Source organism: Clupea harengus, chromosome 22 (genome assembly GCF_900700415.2).
Source record: "Clupea harengus chromosome 22, Ch_v2.0.2, whole genome shotgun sequence".
Lineage (NCBI taxonomy): Eukaryota > Metazoa > Chordata > Actinopteri > Clupeiformes > Clupeidae > Clupea > Clupea harengus.
In genome coordinates, this window is record NC_045173.1 from 8,514,086 (window position 1) to 8,535,633 (window position 21,548).

Genomic DNA, 21,548 nt, shown 5'->3' on the forward strand with positions numbered 1-21,548 from the left:
GTTCTGCGTCAGGGGAGTCTGGTCATCAAATAGTGTGGCGCGGCAGTGCCTCATGCCTCTCTGCGGTGCCATGTGGCAAATGGCTGCGGCTAGTGGGTGGGCTGGCCAAAATACACACAGCTTAAAAACAAAACGCTGAACCGTGGGGTGGTGGATCAACGCTTCCAATTAGCATGCCTTCCTGAGAATGCACAAATAATACCTCTGTCTCTGCTGCCCAAACAGAGGAGAGATCATTTTCAGACAGCAACGCTGATATATGCTTTGCCTGCAAATGTCGCTGTTTGGAGAGTTGAGAGGCTCGGCATCTGTACATACTCATCATATTTAAGTTATTCACCAACACACATTTTGCCAAAAGGATGTTAATGGTAGTAAAGAAGAGTGATGTTGTGGCTGCAGTAGGGAGATGGGATATCTATGACGGTGCTTAAAAGGTTGTTTTGAACAAGCCTGACTCATAAAGGAAACACAGTAAATCACAGAGAACCTGTGAAATGTAGTGCTGGTGAAATTAAATAGGATAAGCAGCATGCTTTTTCAGAGAAACATGTCTTGGATGTTTGAATGTATGTCTATTGCTAAAAGAGAATGTTGTGAAGTGGCATGACAACAGTAAAGTGCTTTTTCATGCCCTTTCTTTATATCTCTTTTTAAAAATGTAAGTGACCCAACCTATCATAACCTAGTGGTACATCCTTGAAATGGAAGCATGATAAAGATAAGAGGATATAAAGAGTGGAAACAATAAAGATAACCTGGCCACTAATACCTGGACCCATGGATGAGAGGCCCTCTGTGGGCTGAGGAGAGGATGAGCCAGAGCCAGAGGCACAAAGCTGTCAGAGATAGAGGTCACTCAGCTCATCAAGCCAGAGTACCCATCATCACAGGCTCATTGGCCTCGGTGTGATTTCACATTGCCCTTCGTCCTCCAAAGTGAATACTGCGAATCAAACACGGCTACGGCTGGGATGTGGGCAGCCGCAAAGGCTCTGACATTTCCCCAGAACAAAGGATGCATAATGGCATGAACAGCATGGTGCAGATGCCACACCGAGGTGGCATTAGAGTCCTGGCAAATTCCACATTTACCCTTTTGTGCGAGTGAAAGAAGGTAAAGGGTGTTTAAAAAAAACAGTTATATTACGAAAAAACAGCCATGTGGTAGCAAGACCATATCACAAACTATCTATAAATGCCTATGCTGATTCTCATTTTGAAACACACCTCCTATAATGCAGCAAACTCAATTGCTTGTCTGTATTTACCCAGCACTAGTTCTCCTCCAGCATATTTCATTTGAAGCCTTCAAAAATAATATATATATATATATTTTAAATTATATGTGGTCTGATGTGCATTCTGACACGCTTTGGTTTCAAAATATGGAGGGGAAAATGCAGCAACAGATATATGCTATATTTACATAATAACATCCCATGATACTACCTGCAGGGACTGAAATTAAATATATAAACATTTGCATCTCCACCCACGTCTCTGGACTGAAATGGCCAGTAAATCTTTGCGATTGCTCCTCCGTGTTAATGTGTAGCCACCCCTTGGTTACTCGGACGCTAAAAAATGCTATCACCAGATTAAGCGACATCATAACGTCATTGACGTAGGAGAGGACGTGGAGGGTCGCTGATAAATAATGAACTTGGCATCATATCACGTGGTGTAATAACGCCTGAATAATTTAATACGTCCAACATTGCTGTATACCCCTGCTAGAGAGGGAACGCTTACTGCATGCATGTATTATAAGTGACAGCATCAAAATTGAGTTTGCCAACGCGCAGTAAAATGTTAATCCGCTGGTTTCAATCCGTTGTTATCTCAAACGGAGCCATTAGTGGGTGAATATGGCGCTTTGTGGAGTATGTGCTGTGTGTAGTGTCTTTGTGGATACGCAAACGGAAATGCACCCTCAATGACTGCCACCTGCTCTTCTTGTATGGTTTCGGATGCACCGCCCCATTGAGCTGATCTAAACAGCAGATCACATCAGGCGAGCTGAGGCTGGACCGACAGCATCATTCAAGGTACCTTTAATAAAACTCGTATGCATTATTGTTGTAGACTGATGGTTAGATGTCTGAGACCCCGTTTGTATTGAACACAATGCTGGCTTGTTTTGATGTTTACGACAATAGGTAACAATGAAGAGATTTAAACATGGTCCTTATCGGTATTGGCTGTATTTTGTGCTCACACCAAATTGACATCAGCCCTAAGAGGCAGTGCTCTGGCCATAGGTTGTAGTATTCCCGGCGATGAGGGAGAGCTGTTTAACGGGGCAGTGCGCCATTCAAACTTATACAGTTGCCAAAACTCCCAGAATATTTGGAGGTCTGTGTGGATAACGTCTTATACAACACATGCGTAGATGTTTTCCTTTTATTGCACCTATTACGGAAATATGAAGAATGAATCCCTTCCTCCCTTTTTCACTGCATCTAGGATACGATAGGGCCGTCTAGAGTTGCTTTAAGGATTTGCCCTAATTTACAACACTGTTATTCAAACAATCATAATCAGTCAATGTGGAAATATGGATTCGCTTGCATACAAGCATGGGTTCTGTAATACTAACAAACCCCTTTCGATGGTTTCGATTGTCATCGTCATGGAGGCGCTAGGCGTTGAATCTGTGTTAATCTCCAATGACATAGAGGCAGTTACTCATGGATGCGGTTTGTTTATAATCGTGTACGAAAGTGCTCTGACGTTTCCTGACAGTGCTCTCCGCTCTGGTGCTGGCCGTGGTGCTGATAATTGCTCCCTTTCGCCCGAAGCAGGATATCTATTGATGTTTGTCTGCTAACAAGGGTTAAGGAGTTTTAAGTGATGCATCTGTATGTAGCCTATGCATGGCGATTGCACCGTTACTACGGTAGGACTTCGAACTCAGTCGGCTTTAAAACAGTTAAGGAGACGGCCAATGAAAGGGCTGATTTGTTAAAAAAAAAAAAAATTGATACCTCAGTAATGTATTTTTTTACTAACGTATAATCGACAGCCTTTAGCTTTTCCTTCTAGATACTCTGAGGAGTTTCCGTTCTTTTCTGAACGCCGGGAAACAGCAGGAACTGTAGGAAAGAGAGAGAGAGTGATACTTGACCAGTCCTACTTGCCTCGCCCATTTTTGCAGTGGGTGTTGGATGGGTTCGAGAGGCAATTTCATAATTATAACAGTCCTTAGTTTTGTCAAGAGACCAATTTATGAAACATTGAAACGTGTTATGTTTTATAACGGTCAAAGCAAAGATGAACATCGTTTTCTACTGTCATTATCTACTTTATCTCTTTTATGTAGGACTGCAGCTGTTGTTATTGTTTGACTCAGTCCATTCCTTTTGTTGCAAATGTTTGTGTTGCCTATTACCATGGCATAGAAGCAAAACAAACAAAGGCAGTGTCTGTGACAGGGGAGGAAGAGACAGTGGTCATTAGATGAATGCCCACAGTGCAGTCTTCAATGGGGATATGAAATCGCATGTGGTCCTCATTCATGTCTACAACTTAACCGTGCAAGGGCTCAGTGACGTGGCTTTCTATGTGTTCCTTGTGTGTGTGTGTGTGTTTGGTGTGTGTGTTTGTGTGTCTTGGGGATGGAGGTTGTGTCTGTGTACGTGTGCGTTTGGGTGGGGGCTGTGGGGTGACCCATAAATCTCTGGGGCTGAAATGATCTTAGACATCCGTGCCAGGCAGACTTGCACAGCAGCCAGCTTATGTAACAGTGCAGAGCCTCTGGTGAGGGGAGAGGCGCAGAGAGAGAAAGAGAGAGAGAGAGAGAGAGGGAGGGAGGGAGAGAGCCTAAGGCAAATGTAGTTCTGGGAGAATACATAGGGCCAACTGCCAGCTTTGGAAACGAAGTGAAGTTGTTGCTGTGGTTAAGCGGAGCAGCCTATCTCCTGTTTTATTTCCATCAAGCACTTTGTGACCCTCTCTTTCCTTCTCTCACATGCATGCCAACACGTTAGATGCTTCTGCTAGGCTCAGGCCCAGAGAGCTCATTTGTTTGAGCGCCATCATTTAAAGAAACGTATCAATCAGAGCGATACATTCCCTTTTGACTTATAAATAGCAGCCTTGAAATAGTTGCTGTATTCTCATGTGTAAAGGCCTTTGGGTGGAAGTAAACCTCTGTAACTGCTCAAATGCAAGATAAAAACAGACATTACCTCAAACATGCTACAGCTGAATGGATTCCCAAGTGTAAATATTAATACAAAGCTAACATGTGAAACATACAGAACGTTTAATTTTGGGGGTTACATTTTTGCTGTGAATACATGGACTGCAATATTATTCACTTTCACATTTGAATGATGATTAATACATGCTTTCAGGATATGTTCATTCCCTGTGAAGGTGTTAGAGTGTTAGAGTAAGTGTGAATAGGCAAATTTAAACTTGTCTTGTCACGTGGATTTGACATACAAAAATGATGTCATGACCGCAATGCTGGCAAAACAGATGTCAGACGTGTGTCGTACCATGGATATTTTTTTTCCTGGACAAAAAGCAACAGGCAGGTATTGAGACCAGCCTGTTGCATTGTTTCTCTCACTTTTTTTCTTTCTGTCTTTCCCCCCCCCCCCTCTCTCTCTCTCTCTCTCGTTCCCTCGCTCTTGTTGGTGCAGTAGAGTGGGTGGGGCTTGTAGGATCTGGCCTCTGAGTCTGTGTGCATTGTTACAGTAGTACAATAGAGATTTGCATTTTCTCTGCTTTTGATTTTGCATACTCTACGTTTTCCTGTCTTAGATGAGAAAACCTTTAAACAGAAGCACTTGTGCACAGGTTTTGTGGATCTGGAAAAGAAATGTTTGATTTAAGTGATATATTTATGTTTCATGACGATGAGAATGTGTGTGGCAGGATGAGGACCAACAGCCATTTCTCATTATGTTATTTCATTCTATATATTCTTGTCTATAACTACGGAAATAAGCCAATTTACTGTTCATTTACTTCACCGTACTAAAGGAATAGCTTGTTTAAAAATAATCAATCTATTTTAGAACATTTATGAACAAAAGAAGTGAATATAGCTGTAAGTTAATTAGTTCATTGATTTAATTTGGTTGAATCAACAGTAGAACAGGAATGAATATGTACTCTCTCTGCCTGTCTATCTGCCTTTCTCTAATTCTCTCTCTCTTTCTCTCTCTCACACACACACAGAAAGAGAGAGAGAGAGAGAGAGAGAGAGAGAAAGAGAGACAGACAGACAGACAGACAGACAGACGGACAGAGACAGTCTAGGGAATATGTACTATGTCTGCCTGTCTATTTGCCTGTCTATCTGCCTTTCTCTACTTCTCTCTTTCACTCTCTCTCTCTGTGTGTGTGTGTGTGTGTGTGTGTGTGTGAGAGAGAGAGAGAGAGAGAGAGAGAGAGAGAAAGAGAGAGAGGGAGCGATAGGCAGACAGACAGACAGACAGACTATATTTCAGACAGACAGAGACCATCTCTGTTCTTACCACCTCCTAATGGCAAATGTGTATAGACAACACACTCATATCAAACTCTCTCTCAGAGATTGGTGGCGAGGGAATGAGTACGTATAAATGCTGAGCACAAAGATCAATAGCCATTTCAGTATGTACTTGCAACATATGGTCAAAATATTTCTCAGTAATTATCTTTCAGCCCTTAAGGGTTGTAGCAACACTTTGCATAAAAGCACAAGTTCAGATGAAAATGTCAAATGTAATAACAGTTATCCCTCACTTACCGCATGGAAGCATGAAGCAGACTAACCCAGAGCACTAAAACAATAGATGTTTTCCTGTCTCAAGACAGGAGTGAGAGTGAAGATCATTTAGGTGGCCCATGACTGCACCTGAGCCGTTGAACATGGCAGTTTGGGAGTGGTGTAGGCTTTTAACCATTCCCTTTTTTAAGGCTGTCCACAGGCTGTCTCTCTGAACATCCATAGTTATCAGATTTAACATGATGGTTTATATTTCAAAGGTTTGCTGGTTTTCCAAGAGATAAACATAGATTATGCTATTTGTCTTTTGCATTCATTAGAATGATTTACTGTTTGTATCTGTGATAACAGGCTGGAAGTTGCTCTTTTACAAAATCAAGTTAGCTGGCTTTAGCGTCTTTTGTAATCATCCCTGTGTGCTGCTCCCACCAGCCGTGGGTGACCTCCATGTCAGGGGGTCACGTTCTCGTGATGCTAACTGTTTGCAACATACTTCCCTCTAGTGAAGGATAGCAATATGCTGAGACTTGGCAACAGCAGGTTTCCACACTGAAGATATCTGGTAGAAGCAGGGAGGGGTGGACAGTAACATGTGCAGCAAACTCAGGCAGTAGTAATGTATGTCACAAGCCTAGAGGCACTGAAGATGGAAGGACAAGAGGGGTGCACAGTTTCCCAGGTACTTATACATCCATGCTGTTACATGCCGTACTTATTGTGTGAACACACACGCAGTCCTGAAGCAAAGATCAGTGACGTATGGTTACGATGTGCCTCGATCTGTATGGATTCCATGGTCTCTATCAAGCCTAAATACAGCTGCCCCTTGCGTGTGCAGAGGTGTTCTCTCACTGCGCTTCTTCTTTGTCTGTCATCTGCTGTATGACTAAAGTGGCTGTCATCTGTTTGGCCCCTGCACTTTATCCTCGCGTAACCTGCAGCCTCGGGCAGAATTGTAATCTCTCGACTCGCCTGAGTCGACTGTGAATTGGGCTACTGCTGCTGCCTTATCGCTTCTTGGGGGATGTTAAGACTGTGGTGTGTAAGTTTCTCGCGGAAAAAGAAACTCCGAAATATCCTCATTCAGGGGGGATTGCATCGGATGCCTTTATCTCCCCCTGCAGCTGCGTGGCTGGGTGACACCAAGGAAGAGCGACGCCGCTCCGTGATTTGTCAGTGTCAGTCGGCGCTCCGCACTTGGCATCCGTCAGCCAGGAGACGGAGACAAGCAGGGAGAGAAGGAGTAGTGGTGGCGTGTCAGACGGCGTGATGAAAGAAGAGGCTTGTACAGTTTGTCAGGGAGGGCCAGGAGGTGTAGTGGTGGGGGAGGGGGGTAGTCAGAGCAGAGAGGGGGAAAGAGACAGGTGAGACATTAGAGGGAGATTAATCATAATGCGGAGTGTGTCTGTCTGTGTATGTGTGTGTGTGTATGTGTGTGTGTGTGTGTGTGTGTGTGTGTGTGTGTGTGTGTGTGTGTGTGTGTGTGTGTGTGTGTGTGTGAGAGAGAGAGAGAAAGAATCAGAATATGCATAAGAATTGATTTTTGTATTACCTAATTTCTAACCTTTCTGTATGATCTCCATGATCTTCATCATTCATGTTGGAACCAGTCCTTAGCTGCTGAGTCTCCATGCTGGCTGGGGATATTTTTCAGACATTGCTTATTTTTTACTTTGAACCTCCGTCTTCGAGATGTGTAAATTAAATGATTTATCGAATCCCTCCTAATGAGGCTAGTCACCATGGCAACCAGACACTGGGGCAGTAGGTGTGAATATAGCTATGGTATCTATGCGCTGAGACTGAGTGTTTATGCCTCACAGAGCATCATAGAGCCATACATCAGCATTCCTGCACCGTGTTTGACGTTGTACCGTGTCTTCAGAGCCTGATCTGTTTTATTGGAGCAGTAGTACATAAAAAAGCAATGACATGCGTGTGGAACAATGTCATCCATCATTTGATCCCTGCATGTGTTGCCTGGAGTAGGGTGGGTGAAAACCCCATGCATGTATAACACAGCGCCAGCAGTGGAGTATTCTCCATGGGGATCCTCACTGTGAAAACAACCATGACAGGGGGAAACAGGAAGTGTGAGTTGTTGATGATTGTGGGCCACTCTTGTTATTTTACAGTCAGAGAATGTTTTTTCTCACACTGGACCACTGAATGGAATGATGTTTGTTTATTATGCAGTGGTTTGTGTTCTGTGCTCATTTAGTAAGTTGTAAAATGATGACATTGCTTTACAGAAGATCTGTGTCGCAGATGGAGGCTAGACTACTTGATTTAACCCTACTTTCTTTATTTACAGTGGAGGCATCGCTCACATCACCTGACGTCAGCACAATGTGGAAACATACCAGCATGGACCTCGTCTGAAAACAAACCTGAAAAAGATTCCAAGAGTGGAACAGCTCTTTACACATCCGCCTTTAGACGACCCAGCCCTCTTTTTAAGTATCCGTTCATCTCCCTCTCAAACCACACCAAACGCCTCACCCATTACTTGAAAAAACTCTCACCGTTCCTTTGGCAGCCAGTGTTGTGAGCAGTGAGCCAGGATGAGTGGGCTTCTGGATAAGATCCGGCGGGTCCAGTGGGGCGCTGCATGGTGTGCCTTCCAGTCCCGCGTGCTGCGCACCAAACCGGTGGAGTCCATGCTGGAGAGCACGGGTGGCACAGGCACCCACGGCACTAAGCTGGCACGCGTCCTTACCACTGTGGACCTGGTGTCGCTCGGCGTGGGAAGCTGTGTCGGCACCGGCATGTACGTGGTTTCTGGACTGGTCGCCAAGGAGATGGCGGGGCCAGGAGTAATCATGTCCTTCATCATCGCAGCGGTGGCCTCGTTCCTCTCAGGTGACCACCGTCATCCTCATCCTGTAACCTCAGTCTGAGCCACAGACAGACAGACATTTCCCTTTTTTTAATCCTGTTACGTGGCCAGCGTGACCTTTGGGATTTGTTTGTGTTTTGAAGTGTTCAGGTTGAATAATGGAAGGGGGGGGGGTTACCAGCTATGAAATTATTAGCTAACTCAGCAGTGGATAAGCAGGGGACTGAGATACATGGCTTTGTGCATATGATTCATAGCAGCACTTTGCAATAAATTAGTGTTTTCATTTTCTCTATGTAATATTGTGAGGAGACAGTTAGGCATTTTCTTTCTCTCTTAAACCTTGACCTTGAGCATAAAGTTAATCATACTGTAAAGTATTTTTGTATATTTACGTATATTTACACACATTACACAAGTAGACACATGTACTCCATTGGGCCATCAATGCCTATAACTATAGTATATCCATGATGTAGCGTGGCCTCGACTGCCTAAATGTACTAGCGTATTCCTTCCTGCCAAAATCTGTGGACATTCTATGACAGGCAACAGCCTTTTAGACGGGGCAGGGAGGAGGCGATCATGTCTTGGCATCTGTTTCTGCAGCCTTACCTCTTGTATCCTTGACATTTGAAAACTGATCCCTCACTTGAGCTAAAAATCAATGCAGCCCTGTTAGCCGCTTGCTAAACACTTTCATGTTCCTAACACTGAAACAACAACATTGCCAGATTGCCATCTCTAGAACAACCCTCACCTCCCTTTATCCAAATCTGACTGGCCTCTCTCCTCAACAGGTGTGTGTTATGCTGAGTTTGGTGTGCGTGTGCCAAAGACCACGGGCTCAGCGTACACCTACAGCTATGTGACAGTTGGCGAATTTGTGGCCTTCTTCATTGGCTGGAATCTGCTTCTGGAGTATCTTATTGGCACAGCGGCTTGTGCCAGCGCCCTGAGCAGCATGTTTGATTCGCTAGCCAACCACTCAATCAGCAGCTTCATGATCAACCACGTAGGCACACTCAATGGCCTCGGTGAGTGAGTCCAGCTGTATATTGGTGGGTGGATCTGCCATATCACTAAACCATTAAATGTGTTTTTTTTCTTCTCATTTAATTCTTAAAGAAACTTTATTTATTCCAGTTATATTTAGGTTATGATTTCCCTAATAACCTTTGGAGAAACTCTTACTATAGGGGAAAAAAGACACATCAGCCATGGAAAATAGCTGTTGTTGTATTGTTGCAATATACATGACGACTGGATAGAACTGGAGGTTTTCTGCACTTGTGTCTTTAGTATGCTTTGGAGGCAGATCACAAGACTATGATGTAACATTTAACAAAAAGCTTTCAGTCAGGCAGTTAGCTCTCCCCTGGTTCCACATTTGGAGCCAATTCAGCTCTGAAAGAGACTCAGAGGTCTGATTGGTTCGGAAGGCATGAATGCTTGTTTTTGGAGTTCCAACGAGTCAGCCATGGCCGGAGTTTTTTGGTGGATACAAAACCAGAGAATATTGGGAAAAATATGTCTATTAAGTTTGAAATCACAACAAGGCTTCAGTGAAGTTGTTTTAGTCGCGTAACAAGAACCTCCACAACCTCTATAGAAGGCTTTAAATAATAATGAAATGATGAAAAAATAGATAAATCAGAGATGGATCTTAAATAAATATTTTTGACTGATATTTTTGACTGCATATTTTCCAAGAGGTATGGGTGAAATGTATATCTAGCTGATACTAATTAAATGCTGTAAGAACTGCTGTTGTAATATTTTGTGCAGTGACAAAAGGTATGCCTGCAGTCCAACATGGCACTCTCAACTGAGGTTTGGTACTAGGCTATGCACTTGTCCTTTTCTGCTTCTAATATAAGCTCCTCATAGTTAATCTGCAACATGATTTGCTAGGTATCTTGCCTATATCACCAAATGCAGTGATAACAGCCTCATTTAGGGAAAGGGGAAGTTGGGATGTTGTCTGTGCTTACAGACACAACCATCAAGAAGTGTGAACTTGTGAACATGTCATACTGCATGAGATTTCTAATTAACAATAAGACAGAAATAGACTCCACAGATAATTACTGATTTCTAAATATGGTTCTGACATGGTGCAGATTATTTAAAATGATAAATCAAAGCCTGGTGCTATCATTCTCTAAATGATTCACTGTGATTCTTAGAATGAACTCAGATACTGAACTGAAATACCCTCATGTGATCTTTCCTTGCAGGGAAAGGTGAAGAGTCCTACCCTGACTTCCTGGCTTTGGTGATCGCCATGCTTGTAACGGTGGTCGTCGCCCTCGGAGTGAAGAACTCGGTGGGCTTCAACAACGTGCTGAATGTAATCAACCTGGTGGTGTGGGTGTTCATTATGATAGCCGGCCTCTTCTTCGTCAATGCGGCCAACTGGGAGGATGGACGATTCTTGCCCTTCGGCTGGTCGGGGGTAACGTACTCTTCAGTTACAGCTACTGTTAACTATTCACCAGGTGGCCAGCATCTGCCATTGGACATGGAAAGCTTCTGTTTACCTTTATCCATCCAGAAGATGTGAAAGTACATTTCAGAACAAAATGCTCTTCCGCCTTCTTTTTCAGAAGTTTGTAGTGATGTAAACAATAGAACCATTTTGTGTTCATTTTTGTTAATGATGATACACTGATAATAGGTTCTAGCTGTTGGGAACTTGCTGAAATGTGTTGTCTGCATAGATTTCTCCGCTCTGGTCTGTGCACAGGTCATGCAAGGTGCAGCCACCTGCTTCTACGCCTTCATTGGGTTTGACATCATTGCCACCACAGGAGAGGAAGCCAAGAGCCCCAACACCTCCATTCCATACGCTATCACTGCTTCCCTGGTCACCTGCCTCACTGCCTACGTGTCTGTGAGTATACATGCATCAGGAAAAGCAAGGCTCGCAAGCAACACTTTGGCATTTGTTCAGTCGTTTTTGACAATCATGTCAATCATTATGCCCATTTTCTGCCACACAAATGTATTGCACTGAAAGTGGTGCTGGCTAGTACTCTACACTGTGGGGCGATATGTGTGTGAAGTCTCTTGTGGCTGTGGTAAAATATGAATGTAATTCAGCAAGAGGTCTGTCTATATTGCTATTTGCCTTTCTAGACCTCCAATGACATATCTGTTGGATTGCTCGGGAATGATTTTCATATGAGGCCCCACATATTGCCATGGTGATACCCCAAGTTCCAGGACGGCAGCGCATATATATATATATATATATTAGTGCTGTCAAACGATTAAAATATTTAATCGCGATTAATCGCATTTATGTCATAGTTAACTCAAAATTAATTAATTAATTGCAATTTTTTATCTATTCTAAATGTCCCTTCGTTTATTTATTTTTTTCCATCATTTTATTTTTATTTGAATGCCCTTATCAACATGGAAAAGTTGATTGGCTTGCTTTATGCAAATGTTTTATTTTATTGAAAACCAATATTGCCAAACAGGGTGGTACAAAATAAAATTATAAAGTGCACATTTCAGGTAAACAAGGACTCAGCCTATAGTGCAGTTAAACCATGGCTTAATATTTTCTTTTTTTCAAGTTTGCTGGGAACATAGCAGTCAGGCCTCTTATTTCAGAAACATTGAACCGTAACAGTTAGGTTACCAATAAAAGGTAAGCCTACTACTTCTTTGCTTTCAGCCAGCTGCCTGTTGACATTTTCAGACAACAGTGAAGCTCGCTTCTTTTGCACAACACAACTTTTAAAAGTAAACTTTCCATTCAGAAGCTTTTTATCATCCATTTCGCCGTATCGCGCTCACCATTCACTCAAACCGTAACGTTCGCCTACTACACAGTTTGCGAGGCCAAAAAGAATGTTTATCTAAAAAAAAAAAAAAAAAAAAAAAAAATTCGCGTTAATCTCGCGATAAAAAAATGAACGGCGTTAAAATGGGTTTGCGTTAACGCCGTTAATAACGCGTTAAACTGACAGCACTAATATATATATATATTCTTATTATTAATATATATATATATTCTTATTATTTTTATTTTCCCCTTCAAAACAAAGGGTTTAAAGTTTGCGTTTAGCTATCTCACAGGGAGTTTTGGTTCCTTGTATCATTTAGTATTCTCTTCATGGATCTGCTGGTGAATTCCTGATGAGACAGCTAACCCCAGAAAGAGACAGACAGAGAGACACACATATTACTGCAGCTCTGGGACAGCCTAGGGCTTGTTGCTATAGTAACCCCTTGAACACAGCCAAGCGGGTGCCCAGCGAGCGGCAGACAGGTGGCATCAATAACACCGCCTGCAGCCCCATGCCACAACCACCTGGAGGCCTCTAAAGCTGCAAGAGGGCAATTCAGCCATTCAGTCCGTTTCACTTTCAGCCACTGCGTCTCTCTATTTGTCTCTTGCACTATTTCTCTCTGTTTCTCTCTCTCTGCTTGCTCCTTCCCCCTATCTATCTATCTATCTATCTATCTATCTGTCTGTCTATCTATCTATATATCTATCTATCCATCCATCTATCTATCTATCTATCTATCTATCTTTTTTATCTATCTATTGAAAGGAATTATTTCTATATCCCAAATGTATCGGAGACTCAGTCAGATTGTGATGAAAAACCAAGTCCAGGTTTTATTCTTTCAATGGTGCGCACCAGAGGAGGAACAGAGAACTAGATTTCACTGAGCGTGTTCACCTAAATCTCCTTCACTGCCTGTCTCTTGAAAATCACAGTCTTTTAAACTCTGGGAAAGCAAGGGATGGGTGGATACCTAAATGCTAATTAGTATCTGTCTCTAGTCAGGGGGGGGAGAAGCTGTGACGGCTTTCTCACACCTCATGTAGGCCGGGAACAGAATACACATGTGAAACTTAGAATAATAACACTAAAATGACCAGTAGGTCAGATATATTGAATTATTGCCTATGGAATATATCTATTAAACTAATTATCAAATGTCGGTCCCTTCACTATCTATCTACCCTTTTTTCTAATTTTGCCTCCTCCTCCTGCTCATCCATCCTCAGTGTTGCTGGAGCAGTGAATTCAAAATGGTTGCTTTTTCACACATCTGAGAGAGTCTTTCAGTTCCAGACAGCAATTCCACTAATTTACTGCACTGTCTAAAAATGTTCTATCACAGTGAGAGAAAGTAGTTTTACACTTACATTCGGATAAGCACCACAGCAACACACACACACACACTCTCTCTCTCTGAAGTGCCCTTCATCTCTCTCCCGTCTGCCCAGGTGAGCGTGATTCTGACCCTGATGGTGCCCTACACTGAGATCGACGCTGACGCCCCTCTGATGGAGATGTTCTCTCAGCACGGCTTCCAGGCAGCCAAGTACATAGTGGCCATCGGCTCCATCGCAGGCTTGACGGTCAGCCTGTTTGGCTCGCTCTTCCCCATGCCCCGCGTCATCTACGCCATGGCTGGAGATGGCCTGCTCTTCAAGTGAGTTGGCCCACCTCTGTGTCACCTCTGTGTGTGTGCGTGTGTGTGTGTACACCTAAGAGTGACACACTGTTATTGCCTTGCTCCACACATACATATTTTGTTGTGTGGGTGGTTTTGATTTATATGTGTACCAGTGTCTGCAATTGATTTCTAAAGGGGTGACATGTAATTGAAACATAATTATGAATGCCTACACGCTCACAGTCATTGTGCATTGTGGTGTGCAATCCTCTGATAAACACAAAATAAACAAACAGTGACTGATTAGGCTCATTAGGCTCAATTTATTAGGCTCTCTGCAGCCATGTTTAACAGCACAAACACTGGGGATATATATACATAGTTTGTGTATGTATGTGTGTCGGTATTGATATGTATTGGTGTGTACTCGGTGTGTGTTTGTTTACGGTGCACGTGTACGTTTGTGCAGGTTCCTGGCTGTTGTGAACACGTACACCGAGACGCCCATGGTGGCGTGTGTGGTGTCGGGCTTCCTGGCGGCCCTGTTGTCTCTGCTGGTCAGCCTGAGGGACCTGATCGAGATGATGTCCATCGGCACGCTGCTGGCCTACACGCTGGTGTCCGTCTGCGTGCTGCTGCTGCGCTACCAGCCAGAGAGTGACATCCATGGCTTCGTCAACTTCCTGTCGGAGGAGAGCACCAAGCGGAAGGAGGGCGTGCTGGCCGAATGCGAGAAGGAAGCCTGCTCGCCCGTCAGCGAGGGAGACGAGTTCGCCGGCCCGCTCACCAACACCTGTGGCGCCAAGAACCTGCCTTCCCTGGGCGACAACGAGATGCTCATCGGCAAACCGGACAAGTCCGCCTACACCGCCGCCCACCCCAACTACGGCACGGTGGACATGACGTCGGTGATCGAGGCCGAAGAGTCGGACAGCGCCCACGTGCTGAAGCTGAAGAAGCTGCTGGGCCCGCGCTACTACACGCTGCGCATCCGCCTGGGTCTGCCGGCCAAGATGGACCGGCCCACGGTGGCCACGGGCCGCACAGTGACGCGCTGCGTGCTGATGCTCTTCTTCCTGATGTTCGGCTTCTGCTCTCTGGTCACCTTTGGCGCGGACTGCATCGGCGAGGGTAGCTGGTGGGCCGTGCTGCTGCTGGTGGTGCTGCTGGTGGTCATGATGCTGCTGGTGTTCATCATCATCCAGCAGCCGGAGAACCCCAAGCGGCTCCCCTACATGGCCCCCTGCGTGCCCTTCGTGCCGGCCTCCGCCATGCTGGTCAACATTTACCTCATGCTCAAGCTGTCCAACATCACCTGGATACGCTTCGCTGTCTGGTGCTTTGTGGGTGAGTTCACTCGATAGTGGGGCAGGGAATATGACTGTAATGCAGGAGAGAGAGAGAGAGAGTGAGAGAGAGAGAGATAGAGAGAGAGAGAGAGAGAGAGTGTGTGTGTGTCTGTGTTTGTGTGAAAACCAGTATATTTTTTCTTGTAGCCCATTTCTCACATCTTGCTGTGTTGTGTCTCAGGTCACATTGTTCTCGCACGCTCACTCCCTGTTCCTGATAACAAAAGGACAAAAGGATTTCACTGATTCATGCAATGCTGCTTTCATTTTTAGTTTCATGACTAAGCCTGGCATATGTCTCTTATATTTTTTTATATTTTTGATGATCTCTAACTTTCTCTTGCTCTCTCACACTCTGTGTGTTTGTGTGTGTGTGTGTGTGTGTGTGTGTGTGTGTGTGTGTGTGTGTGTGTGTTTGTGTGTACGTGTGTGTGTGTGTGTGTACCCCTGCCCTACAGGAGTGCTGATCTACTTTGGCTATGGCATGTGGCACAGCACCCTGGAGATCACGGCACGTGAGGAGGAGGCCCAAGCCAGCACTTACCAGCGTTACGATGTGGGCGTGGACGATGGCTTCGCCGACGACTTCAACCCCGCGGAGGACAGCTGGGGCGAGCCCCAAGATGGCGGCACCAAGCAGAAACGGGAGAAGAGCCAGTCCGAGCTCCAGGCCCCCTCAGCACACTCCCTAGACAGTCACAGGACCTCCCCCTCCCCCAAAGGCAGCAAAGCAAAAAGCAAAGGCACACCCAGCCTGGGCTTCGAGAGCCTGGCGGTGGACGATGACTTAGATGATCCGCTGGAGTGAGAGTGACCCCTGGGTGAATACTGTACTGTTTGTGTGTGTGTGCTGATGATGATGGCTGCGGTCCTTGGGCTAGATGGTCTCCTCTGAGTCAGGAGAGTTCCATTTTGTGATCATGTGGTCATGTCATCCTCTTATCTGTTGTTGCTGGGAAGTAGGCGGAGTGGAGATGGTGGTTTAACCTTATAATGGCAGCAACATTTCCATTTCAAAACGAAAAAAATGTTTCTTTTTTTTTTTAAGTCGTACTTTTACATTTTACTGTAACACTTCACTCCACACATGATCATGTTTGAGACACTGAGGCCATCCCAAGCAATCCATGCTTTCATTAAGTGTACAAGAACTACATTACTTGGTTCAAGTCGCAACCCAAAAAAAGTTGACCATTTGCCACATCTTCATGACACAGCTGCTTTTGACAGGCAGGAAGTGGGCGGTTTGTGATGCCTGAACCATTTCCTGTATCTAGGTCAGGGCAGCCTCTGGCCACAAAGCCAATCTTTTCATCTGCCAAGGACAGGATAGAAGCTAAAAATGCTTTTGTTATACCTGTCATAGTGGGGAAGGCTTGGATTCCACAAGTAGCTTTTTACCAGCAGCCCTCATTATTTATCTCCTAGGTTTATGTATTCTTAACTTATGAGAGGCTCTCATTATTTTTATAATAAACATTATACCTTATTTTTGTTGGCCAAAATCATGACATGAAATGTAAACAGGACCATAGATAAGCTGAGTTACTGTTGGATTTGAGATACTGTTGTGACTACGATGGCTTGGACTTCAGGTGCGTTTTTAGGGGTGAGAAAGAAAGTTTTACTTCACTGCTTCTCCTAGCATCTAGCCCAAGAGGTGGGGGGCGGCGGGGGTATATCACCAATGGGTTTCCACAAAAACATTAATTGGATTTGCAGAAGCTTGCAATAGTGCCTTCATCTGTCAGTGTGTGCTTTAACTGTGATTGCCATGATGTCCATGCTTGTTTCTGTGTCTGTGTCTGGGGCTTGTTGATGTGAACAATCTTGTGACTGTGGTCAGGGCAGAGCATGTGTGTAAACGTGATTTGATGCATTCATGTATTCATTTATTTATCTATTAATTGGCCAGGTGTTTATGTTGACGCCCTTCGGGTCATCACCATGTCCACCCATCCTGAATCAGCAGCTTGCCATCCATGTTGTGACACCCTCCACACACATCCTTGCAAGCAGGCAGCTCTGTGTATAGCGCTCCGGTTTGAAAAGACAGTATGGTTTGTGTCTCTTGGTTTGTCGGCTTCCCATCCCGAAATGAGAGCAAAAAGCAGATAGGATGCAGACATGAAAAACAGAAGTGCATAAAATCCCCATAAATAGCATGAGTGGAAGGAGTAAAGGTGACCTCTATTTGAATGCCTCTCTGGCATGTGCTTCATCTGTGACTCAGGTGTTGTCAGGCTTCTCTCTTTCTCCATCTATCTCTCTATCTATCTCTCTATCTATCTATCTCTCTCCCTCTCTCCAGTGTCTCTGGTTCTGTCTCTGCTGTGTGTTCGCTAACCACAGAGAGTCTCCCTAAAAATAGGACCAAGCAAGGCCCCCAAGCGTCCTTAAACATGTCTAAAGCCACTTTCTGCATGAGAGAATCAGCCCCGCCACAGACGGCCTTACTGTACATCGACACTAACTGCACTGCTTTGGCATCTCCGTGCTGCTCCCATAGCTATGACCCCTGACCTCGCTAGTGTGGTGTAAACATGCTTGCATCTACCAGGCCACAGTGTACGAGTTTAAGTATGACATTCCCTCCAAGTTATGAGTCCTGCCACAAGCATTGTATGACGATACAAACAACTAGGAAAATGTCAACGTAATGAAAAGAATAGACAGTACATGTATTTTCCTAAGCATTTTCTCGCTGTATGCATTTGATCTCTACCTAAGATTTCCACTTGCTGGGACCTTGTTTGGTACAATACTGTTGCATTGGTTTTTGGTGTGACTACCTTTCGATGTGTCGTGTTGAATGTGTAGCATGTTCAGGTGTGCAGGGCCCAGAGTAACCGTGTGGCTGAGTATTTGCATGTGTGATTACCACAATGAGACATCATAGAACTCTTCAAATGTAGCAGAACTTGAGGAGGGTTTTGGAGGAGGAGGCTTACCTGAGCAACTGGGAACCTCCTTGATATATGCTCTCTATCTATCTCCCTCTCCCTCTCTCTCAATCCCACAACTTTCTGTTAACAGAGCAAGCCAAAGTCTGCAGTGTTTGTTTACTGCAATCAAAAAAGAAAGAAATGGCCATCAGAATTGGCACTTGATAAGATTAACATTGCAAAACGTGTGGTTCAGTGAGAGATTCAAACAGTAGTATTTTTCAAGGCTGTCTCTGACAATAGTGTAAAGAGTTCTGCAGTGTAGTGTTCCTCTACCGCTCAAGTTGTCTTTTTAAGTATGGCACAAGCCATGGTCAAGCGTAGTCCCCAGGGAAATATGTTGTGAAAGCAGCGAGAGCGTATATTTTTAACAGTGTCTTTCTAGAACGAGGAGACTCAGTTGATATATTTCCTTTTCCTTTTTTCAGTCGGAGATTGTTGACCTATTGTAGGCTCTAGAGCAAACTTTGGATAGGGAACATTAAATAAATCCTATAGTTAAATAGCAAAGACCTATTTTATTATAATTCTATTGAAAAAAGAGAAACAACAAATGTTGCCACAACTGCTTTTAAAGTCAGCTGCTATTAGTTTATTTTGTCTCTGAAATGGTACTGTGTTGTACTGTGTAAAACTATCCTGCCAATGCAGTTTATTTGGTCTTGTTCAGAAAATGTTGAGATTGGCTTCCCTTGCAAACTTGATATTTGTTTTTGCTGTATGTTTTGGTATGAAGTTTAAATGTGTTCCTGGTTTTATGATTTTTTTCTAATTGTTTCTTCCATTTGTGGTTTTTGCTACCCTTGGTGCACTGTGTAATGATTTGTTGATACTGCTTCCATTCAAGAATGAAAGTTATTTATTGCAGATATGATATAGAGTGGTTTCTTGCTTTACATTTGTTTAACGACGGTATCGCACCACTGAAAAAACACCAGCCGTTACTGTTCGACATAAGCAGATTATTTAACTTAGTGTCGACCACTTCCTGTGGGGTGGAGTGGTTCAGTTGCGTCAACATCAATGGAGCTCTGTGACTGGAGCTTAGTCTCAGAGGGAAACACAAGCATACTGCGAACGGGGTGCCTTTAGCTTTGCAGAGGGATGGTGTCCATGTAGACATCGTACAACGCCATTGTCATCATTCATTGCAGTGGAGTTGATTCATGCTGGTGTACAACAGTATGGATTTGACATGTCAAAACATATTGTTACATTTGAGTCATACAGAAGCACAGCCCGGGCTGGTGGCGCTGTATGTCCTCAACATGGCGTCAGTGGACAGCTCTGGAGAAATACATGTGTATCTAAGGAGGTTTCACAAATGTGGGAATTATGATCACTTCATAAGACTGCATTTAGCCTCCATTGCCGTTCCCTGTCCAATGGAGCCGCAACCTGAGTCTATGCCATGCCGTGAGACTCTTATGGCAGCTTTGTGTGTATGTGTGTATATTTTGTAGTTCTATGCATATGCAAGAGGATGGTGCTTAATATATATATATTTACAGAAACATGAAAACAGTAGATTTTAAGAACGTAAAAATAGCAGGTAGTCGGTAAAAGTGGATGACACTTTCCCCTATTTTCGTGCAGCAATAGCATTTTAGACACTTTAATCAACTTTTTAAATCATGACCAAAAATTAACGTTTGCTTGTGGCTAGACAAATACATTTGAATTGTTATTTCCCTATCCTCAGACTTGGTCTTCACCCTTAACCTATGACCTCATGTGACCCCTTGTCTTTACTGGTCCTCCTAGGTCATGCACTGTAATGAATAAGCTACATTCATATCAGAGGTTGTTTCTACACCCCACACATGACACACTGGACTAATTAAGGAATTACAAGTCCACTTGAAATGTAAACTCTAGAGGTTCATACAGCCATTTACCTCCACACAAGGACGAGGACATTACTGTGGATATGTAAAACCATAATCTGTTTCTGGTTGGAGAGTTCAGTGTAGCCTTTGCCAATACCCGTGATGTTTATGCAAAAACACAATATGTAGCAGAAGATACCCACAGTGGCTTCGGAATGCCTCCTTTATGGCATTTTTTGATGATGCTGCTGATTTAAAAATGTATGCTGATGTTATACTCCAGTTAAGGAACTCCTTATTCCTTATTCCTCTAATCAGTGTAATGCTGTGTGGGGGCTGACCTCACATCAGCACAATTTTTCCACACGCTTTCTAAATCTCACTAAGAGTTGTAGTAGTCGGCTGTTTATGTGGCGCACACTTCTAGGTTGAGTGTTGCGTCATCAAGCCTTTGCCCATGTGTTTTTTGTTCTATGATTCCACTTTGCCAATGATAATATGTATATTTTCTACTCTGACTATTTATTTAATTTAAACTAAGCCCTGGAATTGTTGTGCGAAGCATTAATACAACTTGATACAGCTGTAATTCAATCTCACTGCATCCACCCACGGGTGTAAAACAAACTGACTGACCGCTATGCAACTGCTTAACTAACATGGACTTGCTTTTCAGACATTGGGAGTCATATTAATAATCATAAGGATGGGCTGTTTTTGTTCGGACCAGTAGAGAAACCTCGAAATGGACACCAGAATGTCGGCATTGAAGATCTGACAATGTTTAGCTCCTGCTGAATATATTTAACAAAGCTTTCGGGTGAGGAATGGCCTTTCACAGTCTCATCTTCTAGCATGTCGCGATGATGATCCGCGGGACTTCCACTGCAGGTGACCTGGGTGAGTAGCTAGTGGCATATGTCAAGTGTGAGATCACCTCCTATGGCACGCAAGATGGCGCGAAAGCAATGGCCACAAAGCAGGCACTTAAAGGGGTAAAGCTGTCTTGAGGTCAAATGTCAATAAATCGGTCTACATACCATCAATTCCCGGGCTCATCTGCGTCAGTAGGATCACCTTGCTAGTTGTGAGAGCTATCAATCATGGAAGGTAATTAGCCAGGAAAAGTTGACACTAACGATCCTTATTGCCATTAGGACAAACAGGGGTAACCTGTTAATTAATTCAATCTTCTGGGGAGATATTACGATTTTGTTAGATATTCTGTTATTCTAGTTCATCAAATCTAAATTCTTGTGGGAGGTGGTTTTTAAGAAATTTTCTGCACTATTCCAAAGGTAATGGAAACTTAGATTTAGAGGACTTGAGACAACAATCCAAAAATCAAACAACTGCTTCAGAATGGATTACAACTACTATTTTGATGATATAGTTTTCAAATAATACTACACACAAAAATGCATC

The 21,548-nt window shown here is 43.7% G+C and overlaps 1 protein-coding gene across 1 annotated transcript; it reads left to right on the forward strand.

Moving 5' to 3' along the window:
- The first annotated feature begins 1,505 nt into the window (after positions 1-1,505).
- slc7a14a (solute carrier family 7 member 14a) lies at positions 1,506-19,161 on the forward strand. Its single transcript, XM_012836898.3, has 8 exons — positions 1,506-2,051; positions 8,043-8,590; positions 9,368-9,604; positions 10,808-11,025; positions 11,317-11,463; positions 13,828-14,036; positions 14,470-15,347; positions 15,808-19,161. Exons 2-8 carry the CDS (start codon positions 8,293-8,295, stop codon positions 16,155-16,157), a joined length of 2,337 nt encoding a protein of 778 aa, XP_012692352.1. The 5' UTR covers positions 1,506-2,051; positions 8,043-8,292; the 3' UTR covers positions 16,158-19,161.
- Positions 19,162-21,548: the final 2,387 nt, after the last annotated feature.